The sequence below is a fragment of the Myxine glutinosa genome, chromosome 8 (genome assembly GCF_964187855.1).
Source record: "Myxine glutinosa chromosome 8, kmMyxGlut1.1, whole genome shotgun sequence".
Taxonomy (NCBI): domain Eukaryota; kingdom Metazoa; phylum Chordata; class Myxini; order Myxiniformes; family Myxinidae; genus Myxine; species Myxine glutinosa.
The window spans coordinates 23,057,558-23,078,451 of record NC_136268.1 but is presented as its reverse complement, the minus strand read 5'-3'; the positions used below and the strand labels follow the sequence as shown (position 1 = coordinate 23,078,451).

Sequence of the window (20,894 nt, the reverse complement as noted above, 5' to 3'; positions counted from 1 at the left end):
TTCATTGGAATGGAATGGCTCAATAAGATTTAATCGCTGAATATATTTACTCCCAAACATGGATCCCTCTCCCATCCTTCCTCCCAGTTCCAGACTCAAAATGAATTGTTCAAAACAATCGGTTCTACATCGGATGAGGAATAAATCCACAGCGTTACAAGCAGAGTGGCGACACCTCACCTTGTTCGGTTCGCGGAAGCGGTGTAATGGCAAAGTGTGCCTGAGGATTCTGGAAATGCTCGTGTGGCAAGTCAGGGCGAGGCAAGCGGCCCAGTCAGTTATGCTCCGAGGCACTTCCAGAGTGGGGGTTGTGATTTGAGGGCGGTTATGCAAGAAGCTCAGCTATTCCCTCACCGGGCCTGTTTATATTGCCACCGCCAGAAAGGTGCAGGCAGTAACGCTCAGCAGTTGGCATCACGAAAGGTGCAGGCAGTAACGCTCAGCAGCTGGCGTCACGAAAGGTTCTCACCCTTTAAAAATGTCAGTGGCTGTGTGTTTGAGTGGGAGAGGAGGGGAGGAAGGATCCTCTGATCCATTATTTTACGAAGCAACAAAGGCATGCAAGTACGACGGTGCGTTCCAGGTAGTAGAGCTGGACCACATTGGGTTCCTAATGGCAGGTAAGCATACCAGCCTGCATCTACCGCTCACAATCATTTGTGAGACCAAAAAGGCATTACACGCAACATATCTGCAAGGAATGCTCTTTGCCCTCGACGTGGAGCAAAAACATGAAAGAGAGCAAGATTATCCGAGAGATTGAAGGATGGCCAAATGGATTGTTTCTAACACAGATAAAACACCAGCCATAACTATAAATTCCATGTCGGTGTCTTACACATGGCTTTAATCAAGCGAAACCTCCAGGTTAAATGAGAAGGTGGAAAAGTTGGCAAAGAGGAAGGAGGGAGTGGGGTGAGGGAGGGAACACAACCTCTGTTCAACTTTGGAATGGCCCTTCGCTTTGAAGGTCATGGCCTGGCTGCTTTCTGGGTGACAAAGTGTCTAAGTGGAAACAATCTGTTCATTTTGGAGGGCAAATTATCCAACATTTGCACAAAAACATCAAAAGAAGTGGAGACAAACAATCGTATACCAAAACGACCCTTCTTCTCGCCCCAGCTCATCAAACCGGTTTTTCTGGCACTACCCCAAATAAGCCACACGGACACACCCAGGGTGTGCCCCTTCCACAGTGTGCTGCAGCGAGGAACACGTTGCATGGGAAGGACAGTGCTTTCAAATCCTTAGTATTCAAGATAGATAAGGTCTGTATGAGCGAGTCAAACCGATGAGCCAGTTCGTACAGTACTCGTGTGCAATTTGTGGACTGCCTCCTCTCCCTCCATGACCAGCATGCAAATCAAGTATGTGTGACCTCTTAGGGGTCATGTATTTATTATGATGAAAAGGTGTGAGGAGGGAAGGGGATTGGGCTGAACGAACACACACACACACACACACACACACACACACACACACACACACACACACACACACACACACACACACACACACACACACACACACACACACACACACACACGGTGGTGAGGGTGAGGAAGAGGAGGGAGCAGGGGATGGGGCTGAACGTTGACATATTTGTGTATGTAATAAATAGTTGACCTCTTAAAAATTCTGGAACAAAACAAAACTTTTAAAATCCTATATCTTTGTTTTTCATACCATTATCAGAACCGTGTGCTGAAGGCATTCCACCCTGTAGCACATTACCAAGCATCCGCACTCTCAGAATAGTGGCATTCCACACGTGGTTGCAGCAAGACAGTGGAGTTTAGGAAGCACACCACTGTTCGAGATAAGATGATCTCTTTTTCAAGGGCACTTGCTCATACGCCTGCCAAAAAAGCAATTGGGGAAACGGAGGGCATTGGAGGTAGCAAAGCAGTGACAATGGTTCATTTGTCACATCGTGGAAAACATTTTGTGAGAGACTCCAGGCCTTCGCTGTGAGCAATGGAAAAAACCAGGTGGTGCTTGTTTGTCTGTTGAACTCGAGCGACAGGACGGTTTCTAGCAATATTCCGCTCAACATGGGAAGCCGGTTGAGCGCACGAGCTTTACTTGCACAACCACAAGGAAGATGCTCAAATCTACGATCCTTCCATTTGACTGCAACCAGATGTCCTCCTTCAAGCTATTCAGGTACAAGGTTATTAATGTGCCCCAGTGTCAGCTGAAAAAAAAGAAGAAGAAAAACAAACCAAACACGTTTGCACCTTTTCGAGGGAAGGGCTGATAATCTGGCAAAGTCCAGTGATAGGAGGACAAATACAGTGATAAACTAGAAAGGCAATTGGTAGAGCGCACACCTCCACCAGGCCAAACAGTTTGTTTTGTATCCCAATGATAGGCTGGATCTGGATTCAGACCTGAACCAAAATCTAATCGGTCTGTTCTTATCACTTAACCAACTCGTCCACCGAGTTTAGTCAAAACCCGTCCATAACCTTTTTAAATATCATGATATATTATCGCTTTTCGCCCAATCTCTCAATGGTAAAGAATCACTTAGAAATTAAATAATTCTCGAATCCGAATCCATATTCAGATCTTCACCAATATCGAATCGATTCGTCCTCGTCACACACCCAACATGTCCACCGAGTTTCGTCCAAATCCGTCCACAATTTTTGAGATATCCCGCTAAATATCGGTTTAGCCCCATCTCCAAATGGTGAAGAATCACTTTAAAAATTCTACTACCTGGATCCGAATCCAGATCTTCACCAAAATTGAAACAATTCCTCATCACACACCTAACCTCTCCACCAGGTTTCGTCCGAATCTGTCCACAACTATTTAAAATATCCTGCTATATATCGGTTTTGGCCGATCTCCGAATGGTGAAGAATCACTTAAAAATTCTACTACCTGGATCCGAATCCAGATCTTCACCAAAATTGAAACAATTCCTCCTCATCACACACCCAACCTCTCCACCAGGTTTCGTCCGAATCTGTCCACAACTATTTAAAATATCCTGCTATATATCGGTTTTGGCCGATCTCCGAATGGTGAAGAATCACTTAAAAATTATACTAGCCGGATCCGAATCAAGATCTTCACCAAAATCGAATTATTTTGTCCTTGCCACATACGCTACCTCTCAGCCAAATTTCGTCCGAATCCGTCCACAACTTTTGGATATCTTGTTCACAGACAAACAAACAGACAGACAGATGAAAAATCACTCAAAGAGTGACACTTGGCAAAACAGAACAAAGTAGAATGGCACTCAGTAGAGCATCCTTTCAACCTCAAAAATAATTTGTGGTAGAATTCGGTGAACTGACATGCAAATCGTCTTCAAAGTTTAAGTTAATCGGATGAAAATTGACAATTTTAGAAATTTGGCCTATGTTGACATATTGGCCTACGCTGATCTCAAAAATAGTTGGTGGTTGAATTCAGTTCACCGATATGTAAATACTATTCACATTTCAAGTCAATCGGATGAAAATTGGGGATTTTAGAAATTCGAAAAAAGTGATTGACCTTTGGCCAATGTTGACCTTTTGGCCCATGATGATCTCAAAAATAGTTGGTGGTTGAATTCAGTTGGCTGACATGATAATCCCATTCAAATTCCAAGTCAATCGGATGAAAATTGAGGATTTTAGAAATTTGAAATAGTTGTTGACCTTTGGTCTATGTTGACCTTTTTGCCTAAGTTGATCTCAAAAATAGTTGTTGGTTGAATTCAGTGAGCTGATATGTAAATCCCATTCAAATTTCAAGTGAATCGGATGAAAATCGAGGATTTTAGAAATTTGAAAAACGTGGTTGACCTTTGGCCGATGTTGACCTTTTGGCCGATGTTGATCTCAAAAATAGTTGGTGGTTGAATTCAGTGACCTGATATGCAAATCGTCTTCAAAGTTTAAGTTAATCTGATGAAAATTGACAATTTTGGAAATTCGGCTTATGTTGACCTTTTGGCCTATGCTGATCTCAAAAACAGTTGGTGGTTGAATTCAGTTAGCTGATATGAAAATCCCATTCAAATTTCAAGTCAATCAGATGAAAATTGAGGATTTTAGAAATTTGAGAAAACGTGGTTGACCTTTGCCCTATGTTGAACTTTTGGCCTAAGTTGATCTCAAAAATAGTTGGTGGTTGAATTCAGTTCGCTGATATGAAAATCTGATTCAAATGCTGTCAATCGGATGAAAATTGAGGATTTTTTTTTTTTGTATAAAGAGTCGAGGCTCGTGAAAGCTAACATTTATCAAACAAACAAATCAAACAAACAAGCAAACAAAGTATATAAAAAGGGGAGCGGACGACAAGATGGGGAGAGAAGGGGAGGAAGCACACAAACACAACATTTGAGAGCAGGGACATCGGGAGATGTGTGGGAGGGAGAGGGCCTGGGGGGAGGCAGGATAGGCATAAAACGCAAGGACACCAAGGACTTCCAGGAAAGAAGTCGGCACCTCAAAAAAGGGGATTTGGGGTGAAATTAGCGGGGGTAGAGAAGATCAAGGTTTTGGATTGGGGAAGATAAGAGATGGTGGTGAACAGCCGTTTTAAAGACCTGGAGGGAGGAGTGGGATTGAAGAGAGTGAGGGAGTTTGTTCCAGAGGCGGGAGAAAAGAGGAATGAAGGAGTGAAGGAGAGCAGAAAGTCTTGATTTTGGCAGTTTAACCATAAGAGGGTTGCAGGCAGATCTTGTGCGACCTGTAGGAATATTTGGGGGACAGAGCCCAGAGAGAGCTGGGGGAGCAAGGCCGGAGAAGAGTCGGTAGAAGACGGAAAGACCACCTACCTGCCAGCGGTGAGAGAGAGAGAAAGGCCCTCGGAGTTAGATTCATCGTGGGAGATTCCAATGATTCTGAAAGCTTTGGTTTCAACAGCGTGAAGCCGAGCTAGGTGTGAGGCAGGAGCACCGGCCCAGAGGGGAGAGCAGTATTCCATTGAGCTGCGGATGAAAGCCTTGTATGTGGTGAGGAGCTCAGGTGTGCCATGGAAGGACTTCGCACGACGGAGGATGCCCAGTCGGCGACTAGCTTTGGAGGCCAGCTTGGAAATGTGGTTTTCCCAGGAAAGATCATGGCAGATAGTGAGACCCAAAAGCTTGAGTGACAACTGCCATGAAGACCAAGCAATGAGGACTTTCTCCTGCGATCCCTCGCTCGTCCAGATAGTCGTCGACCTCTCCAGGCTACATGCTTTCTTGCGGGAACTTCCCTACTTGTGCACCTCCCAAAATCAAGGTTCACCGCTCACATGCACTCCTTTGTTTCTCTCCATTTGTTTGAGGAACCACCTTCCCAATCCTCTTTGATCATACTCTATAGTCCAGGGCTTCAAGCTAGGAATACACCAACCCTTCAGGACCTTCTACCTGTGTTATTCTCTCCTATCATTAACCCTCCGCATCAACTTGCAAGTTCATCCCCACCCCATCCACATGTTTTTCCCTACCTCCACTATCAGGGCATTTCCTTTCGCCCTCTGTTACCTCGCTCTTCCAGCAAGCCAAGATTTGGTATGTAAAAAGGTCCTTAGGCAAGTGCTCTTGGACTGCCTGAATGTGGGCTGAGGAAGCCTTCAGGTCACATGATGCAACTCAAATATTTAACTTTGAAATGTTGCTATTTTAAAGAAAAATAATCCAGTGCTCAGAGTTGTCTTTGTGCTCTTAGGCAGGGAGTGGTTGCACAGCAGGTCATGTTGGGCAACTGCTAATTTAAACACCAAGGCTGTGAACTTTCTGATCAGAGCAAGTAGGGAAATGACACACAGCTTTTGAGCTTCGGATTAACTAAACTCGGAGTGTGTATCGAATGCGTGCTTCGAGTGATACTTGAGCCGAAATAGTACTCAATCTAGTTATTCATTTGCTTCGGGATTTGAACGGCTGCTTGGGAAAACGTGTCCCTCATGCAAATTATCAACACCTCTCCGATGCTCTGCAAAACCCTTTTTGCAGACGACTCGACGTCGTCTCGCATGGTACCCCCAATCCCTCTGCTCGACAGACAGCAGCTGAGTCTCTCTCCCCTGATCTGGAAATGATTAGGCTCTGGTATGATAAATGGAACATGTCCTTCAATCCTGAAAGATTGCGCTGACTCACCATATAAAGTCCATTCAGAAAGTATTCAGACCCCTTCACTTTTTTCATATTTTGTTATGTCGCAGCCTTATGCTGAAATCATTTAAATTCATTTTTTTCCCTCATCAATCTACACTCAATACCCCATAATGACAAAGAGAAAACAGGATTTTAGAAAGTTTTGCAAATTTAATTAAAAAAAAAACTGAAATATCACATTTACATAAGTATTCAGACCCTTAACTCAGTACTTAGTTGAAGCACCTTTGGCAGCGATTACAGCCTCGAGTCTTCTTGGGTATGACGCGACAAGCTTTGCACAACTGGATTTGGGGATTTTCTGCCATTCTTCTCTGCAGATCCTCTCAAGCTCTGTCAGGTTGGATGGGGACCGTCGGTGGACAGCCATTTTCAGGTCTCTCCAGAGATGTTCGATTGGGTTCAAGTCAGGGCTCTGGTTGGGCCACTCAAGGACCTTCACAGAGTTGTCCCTAAGCCACTCCTGCGTTGTCTTGGCTGTGTGCTTAGGGTCATTGTCCTGTTGGAATGTGAACCTTCGGCCCAGTCTGAGGTCCTGAGCGCTCTGTTTCAGGTTTTCATTAAAGATATCTCTGTACTTTGCTCCGTTCAGTGTTCCCTCAACCCTGACCAGTCCCCCAGTCCCTGCTGCTGAAAAACACCCCCACAGCATGATGCTGCCACCACCATGCTTCACCGTTGGGATGGTATTGGGCAGGTGATGAGTGGTGCCTGGTTTCCTCCAGACATGACACTTAGAATTGAGGCCAAACAGTTCAATCTTGGTTTCATCAGACCACATAATCTTGTTTTCTCACAGTCTGAGAGTCGTTTAGGTGCTTTTTTGAAACTCCAAGCGGGCTTTCATGTGTCTTTCACTGAGGAGAGGCTTCCGTCTGGCCACTCCGCCATAAAGCCCAGATCGGTTGAGTGTTGCAGTGATGGTTGTCCTTCTGGAAGTTTCTCCCATTTCCACACAGGATCTCTGGAGCTCAGCCAGAGTGACCATCGGGTTCTTGGTCACCTCTCTTACCAAGGCCCTTCTCCCCCGATTGCTCAGTTTGGTCGGGCGGCCAGCTCTAGAAAGAGTCCTGGTTGTTCCAAACTTCTTCCATTTAAGAAGTATGGAGGCCACTGCGCTCTTGGGAACCTTCAATGCAGCAGAATTTTTTTGTTGTTGGCTTCCCCAGATCTGTGCCTCGACATAATCCTGTCTCTGAGCTCTGCAGGCAGTTCCTTCGACCTCATGGCTTGGTTTTTGCTCTGATATGCATCGTCAGCTGTGAGACCTTATATAGACAGGTGTGTGCCTTTCCAAATCATGTCCAATCAATTGAATTTACCACAGGTGGACTCCAATCAAGGTGTAGAAACATCTCAAAGATTTATCAAGAGAAATGGGAGGCACCTGAGCTAAATTTCAAGTGTCATAGCAAAGGGACTGAATACTTATGTAAATGTGATATTTCAGTTTTTTCTTTTTAATAAATTTGCAAAACTTTCTAAAATCCTGTTTTCTCTTTGTGTTGTTTATCCTGTTGTTGGCTTAGTGGTTAGGGTGCCGGCTTGGGATCCTAGGATCCTGGGTTCGAATCCCGGTCGATCGCTGAATTAACGCCAGGGGGGTTGACTCAGCCTGTCATCCTTCCGAGGTCGGTAAATTGAGTACCAGCTTGCTGGGATGAATGATCACGGTGTGTACCCCGATTTAGAATCGGTACACCGTATCCCTGCGCATCGTAAGAGCGTGACCAAGGGTTGGCGTCAGGAAGGGCATCCGGCCATAAAAACATTGCTTCAAACAGGAAACCATGATTGTCATGGGGCCCGCAAGGCTAACCCCCGCTCTAGTGGAGAAAATGGCCTTAAAACGATCATTCATTCATTCAGTCATTCTTTGTCATTATGGGGATTTGAGTGTAGATTGATGAGGGAAAAAATGAATTTAAACGATTTCAGCATAAGGCTGCAACATAACAAAATGTTAAAAAAGTGAAGGGGTCTGAATACTTTCTGAATGGACTGTAGCTTTGGAGTAATCATCAAATGATTCTTCCTGTATATTTCCATTGTCAGCAACTGCAAGAGGTTGAGTCGCTCTAACTTATAGGCCTCACCGTCAGCCATGATGTCCCCTAAGCAGACCACAAAGCAAAGCTGGCTTCCACAGCCAGATGCAGACAGGACATCCTCCATACTACTACAAGAAGAATAAATACACAAAAAGAGCATTGTCTGTATCTCAACAATGGAGTCCTGCTCTTTCCTATCGGCTGGAGCTTCAGTATCATAATCGGTCTCTCCTGGATTCTGTGGAATCTAAAACTCTCAAAGCGATGGGAATCTCCCATGATAAAGGTAAAGCACAAGCTCGGTTGTTCTCACATTGCAGTCAGGTCGGTGGCCTCTCTATTTTTTTTTTTTAAACCAATTCTACTCTAGTTTAGCTCCCTCTGCCCTCTCAAGCAACTCCAGGATGTATGCGTTCTTCCAGTAACCCCCACCAGGTGAACGATCAATAATCCAGTCTGACTACACGCCAACTCTTTCATTCCTCACTTCTCCCAGATATGGAACCACCTCCCAGAATCCATTCCTTCGCACCGGTCTCTCCGGGACTTCAAGCAGGTGTGTTGACATTTCACGTCATCCCTCATCCTTGCGATATTTATTATCCCCATTAACAAATTCTTACCCAACACTGACCAGACTTGGTCGTGTAATGATTCGAGCGTCAGCTCCGAGTCTCGGTTGTCGGCGGTTCAAACCCCAGCGAGTCAGGCCAAAGACTTTAAAATGGTGCATGTTACTTCCCTGTTTGACATTCAGCATTTAAAAGGATAGAGCATGGACAATCCCCGTAGGTTGGCATCCATGGGGAGGAGGAAATTCCTCCTTCGGAGATGCCCCACTGAGTGCGGTGAGAAAGGTGGGGCATTTTTTATGATGTTGCTGGTACCCAAAGTTCCCCAGGAAGTGATGGCACTTCACCCAAGTTCAGTGGCTGTTTGTCTCTATATAACAGAATAATGAAGTGAATGAATGAATGAATGAATAAATGAAATAAATAAATACACAGATAGAGAAATTTTGCATTTATATTAACAAAAGCTGGGCCCTTCGTGAGCTGTCTTTGCACATAATCAAGATGCAACGCCTTATTCTGCAGCTGGAATAACTTAGGAGATAATTCAATGTTCGGAACGAAAGACAGATTGGACACAACGCAGTAAACATGATGACAGCAACTTCATACAGGAAAAACAAATACAGCTTCCCAAAATAGCACTCAATACACACAATCACAGCAGTGAGTTTCAAGTGGTACGTGTGCCGAACACAATTCAGGGTTTGAGAAGTCATGGCAACAAGAACTAAACCAACGTGGGACATACGAGGGGAATCCATCATTTGGGCTTCGACTATTTGGGCAATCAGGAAGCAATTTGAGGAATCCATCATTTGGGCTTCAACTATTTGGGCAATCAGGAAGCAATTTGAGGAATCCATTATTTGGGCTTCAACTATTTGGGCAATCAGGAAGCAATTTGAGGAATCCATCATTTGGGCTTTAACTATTTGGGCAATCAGGAAGCAATTTGAGGAATCCATCATTTGGGCTTCGACTATTTGGGCAATCAGGAAGCAATTTGAGGAATCCATCATTTGGGCTTCAACTATTTGGGCATTCAGGAAGCAATTTGAGGAATCCATCATTTGGGCTTCGACTATTTGGGCAATCAGGAAGCAATTTGAGGAATCCATCATTTGGGCTTCAACTATTTGGGCAATCAGGAAGCAATTTGAGGAATCCATCATTTGGGCTTCAACTATTTGGGCAATCAGGAAGCAATTTGAGGAATCCATCATTTCGGCTTCGACTATTTGGGCAATCAGGAAGCAATTTGAGGAATCCATCATTTGGGCTTCGACTATTTGGGCAATCAGGAAGCAATTTGAGGAATCCATCATTTGGGCTTTAACTATTTGGGCAATCAGGAAGCAATTTGAGGAATCCATCATTTGGGCTTCAACTATTTGGGCAATCAGGAAGCAATTTGAGGAATCCATCATTTGGGCTTTAACTATTTGGGCAATCAGGAAACAATTTGAGGAATCCATCATTTGGGCTTCAACTATTTGGGCAATCAGGAAGCAATTTGAGGAATCCATCATTTGGGCTTCAACTATTTGGGCAATCAGGAAGCAATTTGAGGAATCCATCATTTGGGCTTCGACTATTTGGGCAATCAGGAAGCAATTTGAGGAATCCATCATTTGGGCTTCAACTATTTGGGCAATCAGGAAGCAATTTGAGGAATCCATCATTTGGGCTTCAACTATTTGGGCAATCAGGAAGCAATTTGAGGAATCCATCATTTGGGCTTCAACTATTTGGGCAATCAGGAAGCAATTTGAGGAATCCATCATTTGGGCTTCGACTATTTGGGCAATCAGGAAGCAATTTGAGGAATCCATCATTTGGGCTTCAACTATTTGGGCAATCAGGAAGCAATTTGAGGAATCCATCATTTGGGCTTCAACTATTTGGGCAATCAGGAAGCAATTTGAGGAATCCATCATTTGGGCTTCAACTATTTGGGCAATCAGGAAGCAATTTGAGGAATCCATCATTTGGGCTTCAACTATTTGGGCAATCAGGAAGCAATTTGAGGAATCCATCATTTGGGCTTCAACTATTTGGGCAATCAGGAAGCAATTTGAGGAATCCATCATTTGGGCTTCAACTATTTGGGCAATCAGGAAGCAATTTGAGGAATCCATCATTTGGGCTTTAACTATTTGGGCAATCAGGAAGCAATTTGAGGAATCCATCATTTGGGCTTCAACTATTTGGGCAATCAGGAAGCAATTTGAGGAATCCATCATTTGGGCTTCAACTATTTGGGCAATTTGAGGAATCCATCATTTGGGCTTCGACTATTTGGGCAATCAGGAAGCAATTTGAGGAATCCATCATTTGGGCTTCAACTATTTGGGCAATCAGGAAGCAATTTGAGGAATCCATCATTTGGGCTTCAACTATTTGGGCAATCAGGAAGCAATTTGAGGAATCCATCATTTGGGCTTCGACTATTTGGGCAATCAGGAAGCAATTTGAGGAATCCATCATTTGGGCTTCAACTATTTGGGCAATCAGGAAGCAATTTGAGGAATCCATCATTTGGGCTTCAACTATTTGGGCAATCAGGAAGCAATTTGAGGAATCCATCATTTGGGCTTCAACTATTTGGGCAATCAGGAAGCAATTTGAGGAATCCATCATTTGGGCTTCAACTATTTGGGCAATCAGGAAGCAATTTGAGGAATCCATCATTTGGGCTTCAACTATTTGGGCAATCAGGAAGCAATTTGAGGAATCCATTATTTGGGCTTCAACTATTTGGGCAATCAGGAAGCAATTTGAGGAATCCATCATTTGGGCTTTAACTATTTGGGCAATCAGGAAGCAATTTGAGGAATCCATCATTTGGGCTTCAACTATTTGGGCAATCAGGAAGCAATTTGAGGAATCCATCATTTGGGCTTCAACTATTTGGGCAATCAGGAAGCAATTTGAGGAATCCATCATTTGGGCTTCGACTATTTGGGCAATCAGGAAGCAATTTGAGGAATCCATCATTTGGGCTTCGACTATTTGGGCAATCAGGAAGCAATTTGAGGAATCCATCATTTGGGCTTCAACTATTTGGGCAATCAGGAAGCAATTTGAGGAATCCATCATTTGGGCTTCGACTATTTGGGCAATCAGGAAGCAATTTGAGGAATCCATCATTTGGGCTTCAACTATTTGGGCAATCAGGAAGCAATTTGAGGAATCCATCATTTGGGCTTCGACTATTTGGGCAATCAGGAAGCAATTTGAGGAATCCATCATTTGGGCTTTAACTATTTGGGCAATCAGGAAGCAATTTGAGGAATCCATCATTTGGGCTTCAACTATTTGGGCAATCAGGAAGCAATTTGAGGAATCCATCATTTGGGCTTCGACTATTTGGGCAATCAGGAAGCAATTTGAGGAATCCATCATTTGGGCTTCAACTATTTGGGCAATCAGGAAGCAATTTGAGGAATCCATCATTTGGGCTTCGACTATTTGGGCAATCAGGAAGCAATTTGAGGAATCCATCATTTGGGCTTCAACTATTTGGGCAATCAGGAAGCAATTTGAGGAATCCATCATTTGGGCTTCGACTATTTGGGCAATCAGGAAGCAATTTGAGGAATCCATCATTTGGGCTTTAACTATTTGGGCAATCAGGAAGCAATTTGAGGAATCCATCATTTGGGCTTCAACTATTTGGGCAATGAGGAAGCAATTTGAGGAATCCATCATTTGGGCTTCGACTATTTGGGCAATCAGGAAGCAATTTGAGGAATCCATCATTTGGGCTTCAACTATTTGGGCAATCAGGAAGCAATTTGAGGAATCCATCATTTGGGCTTCGACTATTTGGGCAATCAGGAAGCAATTTGAGGAATCCATCATTTGGGCTTCGACTATTTGGGCAATCAGGAAGCAATTTGAGGAATCCATCATTTGGGTTTCAACTATTTGGGCAATCAGGAAGCAATTTGAGGAATCCATCATTTGGGCTTCAACTATTTGGGCAATCAGGAAGCAATTTGAGGAATCCATCATTTGGGCTTCGACTATTTGGGCAATCAGGAAGCAATTTGAGGAATCCATCATTTGGGCTTCAACTATTTGGGCAATCAGGAAGCAATTTGAGGAATCCATCATTTGGGCTTTAACTATTTGGGCAATCAGGAAGCAATTTGAGGAATCCATCATTTGGGCTTCAACTATTTGGGCAATCAGGAAGCAATTTGAGTTAAACAGTTTTTCAGATCAGCGTAAAGCATTCCATTCAAACACCATCAAGGAAACAAAAAACAAAAAACACACAACGGCATCATCAATGGAGGAGATGGTTGTGTCGTATGCTGAAAACTATGGCCTGGCCTAAATGAAGGATAATTTGCTCATGGCGAGAACAAACAAACTCAAAATAACTCATTATAGGGGAACGGCAGGCAGGTACATGAAGGCACATCCAGATTGCCATTGCAATTAGAAAATTATACATTCCACGGCTGCAGCTTTGGAATGTAAAACCACAAGTTTGGGACACACCGATTCCAACATTTGGGGCACGGCGTTTCGAAGGAAGATTACTGCAAGGCTCGGAACAAGCGACCTACCTTGCACAAGCTCCCTCAGCGATGAGCGCACATCACGGCCCTTTTACCAGCACACATGACACTCAACACAGAATAAACACGTGAAGTGTTTTTTGCACTTATGAGTAATGTATGTTTCTTCCTTGGATTAACTATACTCAGAGCAAGTACGTATGTTTGTTTAGATGCGACAAATCCAGTTGAGAACTAGAATGACACTCGGTAGAGTGCTTACCTCCGCCAGGTAGAACAGCTTACGTTTGGTATCCCACTGATGGGCTGGATGCCAGATCTAAATCCGGATCCTCACCAAAAACTAATCAATTTTGCCTCGTCACACACCGAACCTGTCCACCAGGTTTCATCCGAATAACAGGAACACTATTGTTATATATACCTATCTGAAATCAATCATATCTAAAATGTTGGAAGTATGACACTGACTGACTGACTGACTGACACACACACACACACACACACACACACACACACACACACACACACACACACACACACACACACACACACACACACACACACACACACACACACACACACACACACACACACACACACACACACACACACACACACACCTGGAGGAACAACATCATGTGTTCGGAACAGCGAGGTGAAAGGGATAGTTTTTTGCTTTAAAAACACACGAATCAAGTTGAAGACAACTCAGAACCATCACTGGTAAAAAAAAAAAAAGGAAGACTCCATGAAACCAATGTGGCATCAGAAGGGACAAAAATAACAACACAAATACTTTGCGAAGAGTTAGACTTCTAGCATAGAATTGCTGTTTGTGGAAAGACCCTGGGGAGTTACATTCAACACATAAAATAACCCTGGAGTTTAAATATTTCCAAAGTGATTGTTTAGTTAGGTTACCCATTCCCTCACATCACAGATAGGGAGATGCGTTGTGATGGTAGTTATAATCCTCCCCATTGTTCTCTTCATCGTTCCCAAACCCTCATTTTCCAACTCCCGATTCAAACCACATTCTCAAAACACTTCATTTCACCAGTATTTCGACCAAATAATCGCCATTCCAGCCCTGCAATCGGTTCCGTCCAAGAGTTCCAGTCATCGCGATATCAGAGGCCAATGCCACACCCCCACACTCCGGAGATGAGTCTAAGCGGCTGGATTGAAGCGAGCACGCCACAGCGAGTCTGTGTGGCTGGATGCCGAGAGCAGAGGTGGATTTGGTGCAGTCTGTGGAGTTCATGAGTTCATGCAGTGCAGAGCGGAGTTTCGGAGCTCTTAAAGTTGAGGGTAGTTTGACAGTTCGTGCAGGAGAGAAAAAGCACAAAACAAGCGCTGAGGGTGCTCGCTCGCTGAGGAACACCACGCGGTCGTGGAGAGCACTAAGTGAGCGCGGACCAAACCAGCAGAACTGACCTCTCCTGCACCTCTCACTCATTGCGCCCTACACCCTGTTTGGTTCAATATTAGCCATACACTTCACGTACAGGTGGAGGCTGGGGTCGACCCTATATGCCACCGACTTCTCTACCCCTCCAACTATCACCCTTTTTCTTCTAAGTTTCCAGAATGAATGTGGCGCCCGTCTGTATTTCATTTTAATGCTGATTGTACAAGGGGCTTTTGTGATAAAGGGTAAAGGTCTTTCCTTTTGTAAATTGCATTGCTGTATATTATATGTGCCTTTTGTCAATCCAAGATTTATTATTTCCAACCTGCTCGCGTATCTCTTTCCTCCACATAGTATGTCATAAGTAGACGGAAGGCGTAACTAATGAATAGACAAGGGTGGGGGTGTCGAAAGTATGGTTGCTCACCTGTGATAACTAAATCACCAGGAAGGTAATGCGAGATTTTGGTGCGGGGACCCGACCAGATTTAGTCACATCAGACATCCATGGTTGCTTAGCAACCCATTGTGTCACGGGGTTATCTGCGACTCGTTGGCTTCAGGGTCAAAGATCGGGAAGCAGGTCGGAGAGAGGCCACTCGTGATGCAGCCGGCACACACACAACATTATGGTACTTAGCATTGTACACCAGGCAGGTTCAACAGAATGGCAATTAGACGTTCATGACACAAAATTAAACATACTATTTCTCCAGCCACCCCCATTTCCTCATCTGATAAGAAAATAAAGCCAAAGCAGAATCAGCCAGAACAAGGAGAAGAAAATAAATAAATAAATATGTATGTGTCCTTCCTGTGTCTCGATGTCTCCATGTCTTGTGTTTGTGTCCTTCCCCCTCTCTCCCCATCTTGTCTACCGCTCCCGATGTTATTTGTTTTATGTGTCTGTTTGTCTTTCTGTGTGATTAATGTTCGCTCTTTCACGAGCCTCGATCTTGTATACAAAAAACAAAAAACAAACAAAAAAATAACCAACCAAAAAACAATAGATTTGTATCCAAGTGCCATGATTAGGAACGATCTCCTGAGCTGCTAAATTGCTACAAATGTCATGTCAATAGCATTTGCTGAAGCTCCTGCTGTGGATGCGCTCGTGCAATTATTGGAACCAAATGATGCAGAACCGTGAGAAGGAAATTATTTTGCACAATCTGAATTATTTACCGATTGTGCCATCGCAATGGTGGAATGTCGACGTCGATACAAATGTTTGTCCGAAATATCCCCGCACTGCACATCGAATGTAAGCCTGCAATGAGGGTTATCTCGTGTGCACCATTTCGTTGACATTCCTTTCGGGTATCATAATCGAGATCACACTGCGCAATCAGGGCAGAGCAAAGAAAGCAACGCAACCGATAAGATCTCGTGCTTTTAACCATGGCAAACACGCATGAAATTTCAAACTCTATGACCTTGCACCTCATCTAAGACATGAGACCGAGAGCAGGAAACCGAGAGCCTCGTATCTGTAAAGAGGCTGAAAAAAAAAAAATTCCCAGCAGATCATGGCACGAGGACCTGCTACTGGTGCGGATTCCAATCGAGATACGATAGCCTGTTCACTGGAGTAATTGACACACACACACACACACACACACACACACACACACACACACACACACACACACACACACACACACACACACACACACACACACACACACACACACACACACCAAAATTACAAAGTGGCAGAGCTCATCAAAACACCGGACTTGACAAAGTCCATGACAGAAACATGGTGGCACAATGCTGGGATCACAGCCAGAAACATATGGAATTGGGGACACGGAAAGCAAGAGAAATCCCTCTCCATGTGAAGGTAGGTTTCCTTCTTTTTGATGAAGCTGCAAATGATAAAGTAGAGATGTTAGCAAGCTTTCGGAATGGGAAGATGAGGCCTCGTATCCATCGTGAATGGGGGTTAAGTGACGGCACCTTAAATTGACTTTTGTGAGTACATGATCGAAGGCTCATGGAAGAGCGAACAAAGAATGGAATGGAACACAATAGAAAGGGGGGAAACACCAATAGCGGATTCATTTATTTGTCGTTTTTCCATAGACATGACCTTTGCCTGATAAAAATAGATAATCTTCAGAATTCGTACAATTCCACAACTACCTTGCCCACCTGACCGCACTCCCTGCCTCCCCCACAACCCCTCGAAAAGCGATTTGACCTTGCAATGTCAGAGGCAAAACTAGAAAGACTCCCCACTCCCAACATCTTCCCTTCATCACGTGAACGAGAATTGCAGTTTATAGGAGTAAATGGGAAAGGGAGTGTGGACATGGAGAGGAGGCAATGGTATGGGTCAAAGGTTAGTAGGCAAAGCTGCGAAGTGGAGAAGAAGAAACAATGGAATGTGAGTGTGTGCATTGAAAATGAGGGTGGCTTGTGTAACAGGTTTGCTCTGCTTTTAGATGCCATTGCATCTTGCGACTTTGATAAAACAAGCGTTACGCCGAGGTCCCCTGTTGGTGAAGTGATGTGAGTTGACAAAGTGGAAGACGCAAGGCGGCCATATTGGATTTTGACGTGGCGACCCAATTTTCAATAGCGTTCTCCCTTATGCGTAGATACACCCACACACCAGATTAGAAGTTAGTAGTTCGTTTATTTTTCAAGATATTCCGTTCACAAGGTTCAGACAAACATGGCGGCGGCCATCTTGAATTTTGACGTGGCGACCCAATTTTCAATAGCGTTCTTCCTTATGCGTAGATACACCCACACACCAGATTAGAAGTTGGTACTTCGCTTATTTTTCAAGATATTCCGCTCACAAGGTTCAGACAAACATGGCGGCGGCCATCTTGGATTTTGACGTGGCGACCCAATTTTCAATAGCGTTCTCCCTTATGACGTAGCCTGGTGTTGGCTTAGCGGTTAGGGTGCCGGCTTGGGATCCTAGGATCCTGGGTTCGAATCCCGGTCGATCGCTGAATTAACGCCAGGGGGGTTGACTCAGCCTGTCATCCTTCCGAGGTCGGCAAATTGAGTACCAGCTTGCTGGGATGAATGATCCCGGTGTGTACCCCGGTTTAGAATAGGTACACCGTATCCCTGCGCATCGTAAGAGGCGACTAAGGGTTGGCGTCAGGAAGAGCATCCGGCCATAAAAACATTGCCTCAAACAGGGAACCATGATTGTCATGGGGCCCGCAAGGCTAACCCCCGCTCTAGCGGGGAAAAATGGCCTCAAAACGATCATTCTTATGACGTAGATACACCCACACACCAGATTAGAAGTTAGTAGTTCGTTTATTTTTCAAGATATTCTGCTCACAAGGTTCAGACAAACATGCCGGCGGCCATCTTGGATTTTGACGTGGCGACCCAATTTTCAATAGCGTTCTTCCTTAAGCGTAGATACACCCACACACCAGATTAGACGTTAGTAGTTCGTTTATTTTTCAAGATATTCTGCTCACAAGATTCAGACATGTATATGGTGGCGGCCATCTTGGATTTTGACGTGACGACCCAATATTCAATAGCGTTCTTCCTTATGCCTAGATACACCCACACACCAGATTAGAAGTTGGTACTTTGCTTATTTGTCAAGATATTCCGCTCACAAGGTTCAGACATACATGGCGCGTCAGACATACATGGTGGCGGCCATCTTGGATTTTCACGTGGGTTGCACCCACACACCAAATTAGAATTCGGTCCTTCGCTTACGCACGCACGGACGCACGCACGCACGGACATACCATAGTCCCCCTTTCGCTCCGCGGTGCCTGCATCAAAAGGCCCACACCCCTGGAAAAAATCATAAATATTCAAACAAAACTTCCTGATCCATGTCTTTTTCTTTCTAAAATAGCCAAATGGCATTAGGAAAGGTCAAAGAGTTGCAATATGATGATCATCATCATTACCACTATTTTGTGTGCAGCCTTTGGCTGCTGGTTCGCATCGTTATTGGGAGGCCGGCTGTGCTGCTGATGCAGTGCCCCCTGCTGGTTGGGGCAGGAATTTGTAATTTAGGCCATCCTGCCAGCCAACATGATGATGATGATTACACTGTAATGCAATGTTATTAAACCAAGATACAGTGGAATGGTATCGGCCTTTTGGGCAGAACAGCATGCTCACACATCCTCACCTTTCTTGTAGCCACCTTCGTCGGATTCCAGCCGGCGGCTCACCGAAACCACCTTCATAGAGAGCCGGTTCCCTCCCTGGCGAATGAGGCCAACCACCTGCCGATGGCCGCATTTTACGACATTCTCACTGTTAACCTGCAGCGGGGAGGAGGGATCGGAAGGGACAGAACAAGCCGCAAAGTCAGACCCCCAATAAGGAAAAGCCTTTGTGTTTGAAACAGTACGTTACAAATACGATTGTTTTACAAACAATGCAATAAAATCCCCCAAATAGAAACAATAGTTTTCCAAGGCCACTGCGATTTCCTTCTTAAAAAGCCAGTGGGTATTGTTCATGGAGAAAACTTTCCGAGTTGTGCTCGTGTGATTCACAAACTGGGATTTAAGGAATCACGAGATCATCCGATTTATCATGCGAAGACAACACCAACAGTTTCATGCAAACGCTCCCATCCCAAAGGTTTACATGATACAATTATTAATTTGACAGAGGGTTATCATAATCAAGATAACAGCGACGAAAAAAAAAAAAGAAGAAGTAAAAGTCGAGACATTCACCGAGAACGTTCCACCATTTTGACCACCGGATGGGACAATGTGTGATCTTCGAAGTAATTAAATGCTAAGACTCACATCCGGCATACCAGTATAAAGACTATACTCATGAGAGGTAATCCAGGGTAACCTTTGCACCTAAAAACGTGATTTGCAAACCACAGATCCAGAGACAAAGTCCTACATGCTTGGTTATGTGTGCACGCATTCCATCCCATCAGCATCTTGAAATCCTGAAGGAAAGCGATCCCGAGTGGCTCTCAAATATGATGGAAGGCGAGTGCAATGGATACTACGTACACGTGTAGTTTCCACACAAAAAGTAAGTAAACTTTGAAACAAAGTTGTGCAAGTTCACTGTGCGACAGAGGTGTGTGTGTGTGTGTGTGTGTGTGTGTGTGTGTGTGTGTGTGTGTGTGTGTGTGTGTGTGTGTGTGTGTGCGCGTATGTGTGTGTGTATGTGTGAATCCACACATAGACCAATTTTGATGTAGCACCCCCAAGCAGCCTACGCAAATAGTGCCCTCAACCGGCCTTGTCTAATTCAACCAGACCATTGATACATCAAATTTAACCACAAGTTTATTTGGTACATTCAATGTGGGTCATGGCAAAGTTATCCGCGCCAGGTCCCGAGTGTGATAAATTTGGCGGCGCTGCTCCATGGCTTGAGAAATTCTAAAAGGCCTATGAACTTGACCAGCAAGGTCGACCAGTTTTCGGCACAGTTCGATAAAGTTCTCTATGTTCACCAAAAGTTGATTCGTTTTAGTTTCAGGTTCACAAAAGGTTGTTGTCATTGCCGTTGTTGTTGGTCGATTTTTGAAATGTGCACCCATGCCATTGGTCAGACAGCTGCCGAATCACACCCACATCTGTCGCTTAACTCCACCTGCCATCGTATCAAGACAAAATTATTTGGCCGCCATCTTGTTTCCTTTTGGGCCTAACACAGGCATGTAGGCCTCTGCTGATCATAAAATGCCTGGGGTTGTTGCGTTAGATAGCCATTGGCTTCATTTGGATCGAGTGTTAAATTATTAATAAGGTTTAATTAAGGTCATAAGTACTTTTTGAACAGCATTTCCCAATCGGCGTGTTACCAGAAGTAAATTCTATCGTGCTGCATAGCAAAGTCCCACACCTCAAATTACCAGGTACAGGTTTTTATGAACAAAAGGTTCATTACCACAGACAGCAGGAGGGCAGATAAGAGAGAGGGACAGGGAGGGAGAGGGAGAAAGTGTGAGAGAAAGGGAGAGGGAGAGGGAGAGAGGAAGGGGTGGGTGGATGGGAAGAGACACGTGACAACACTGAGGAATCAAATATAAAAGAAATCACCTGTTCTGAATCACAATTAATCTGGTATATTTAATCTAATTAATTAATATGGGAGCATGGGGCAGACACAGCACAATAGAGGGGTCAATATATGGTTGAACCCCAAAAACTGATACAAAAGGTTTTTCAATGGATTCTGGTACCATTGGGCATGCTAAAT

The 20,894-nt window shown here is 44.3% G+C and overlaps 1 protein-coding gene across 1 annotated transcript in view; it reads right to left on the bottom strand.

Moving 5' to 3' along the window:
- Positions 1-20,894, bottom strand: part of LOC137432284 (SH3 and multiple ankyrin repeat domains protein 2) — a 910,319-nt gene that overhangs the window by 63,265 nt on the left and 826,160 nt on the right. Inside the window, 1 exon segment of the mRNA XM_078782990.1 lies at positions 18,838-18,973. Coding sequence (XP_078639116.1) covers positions 18,838-18,973 — 136 coding nt within the window.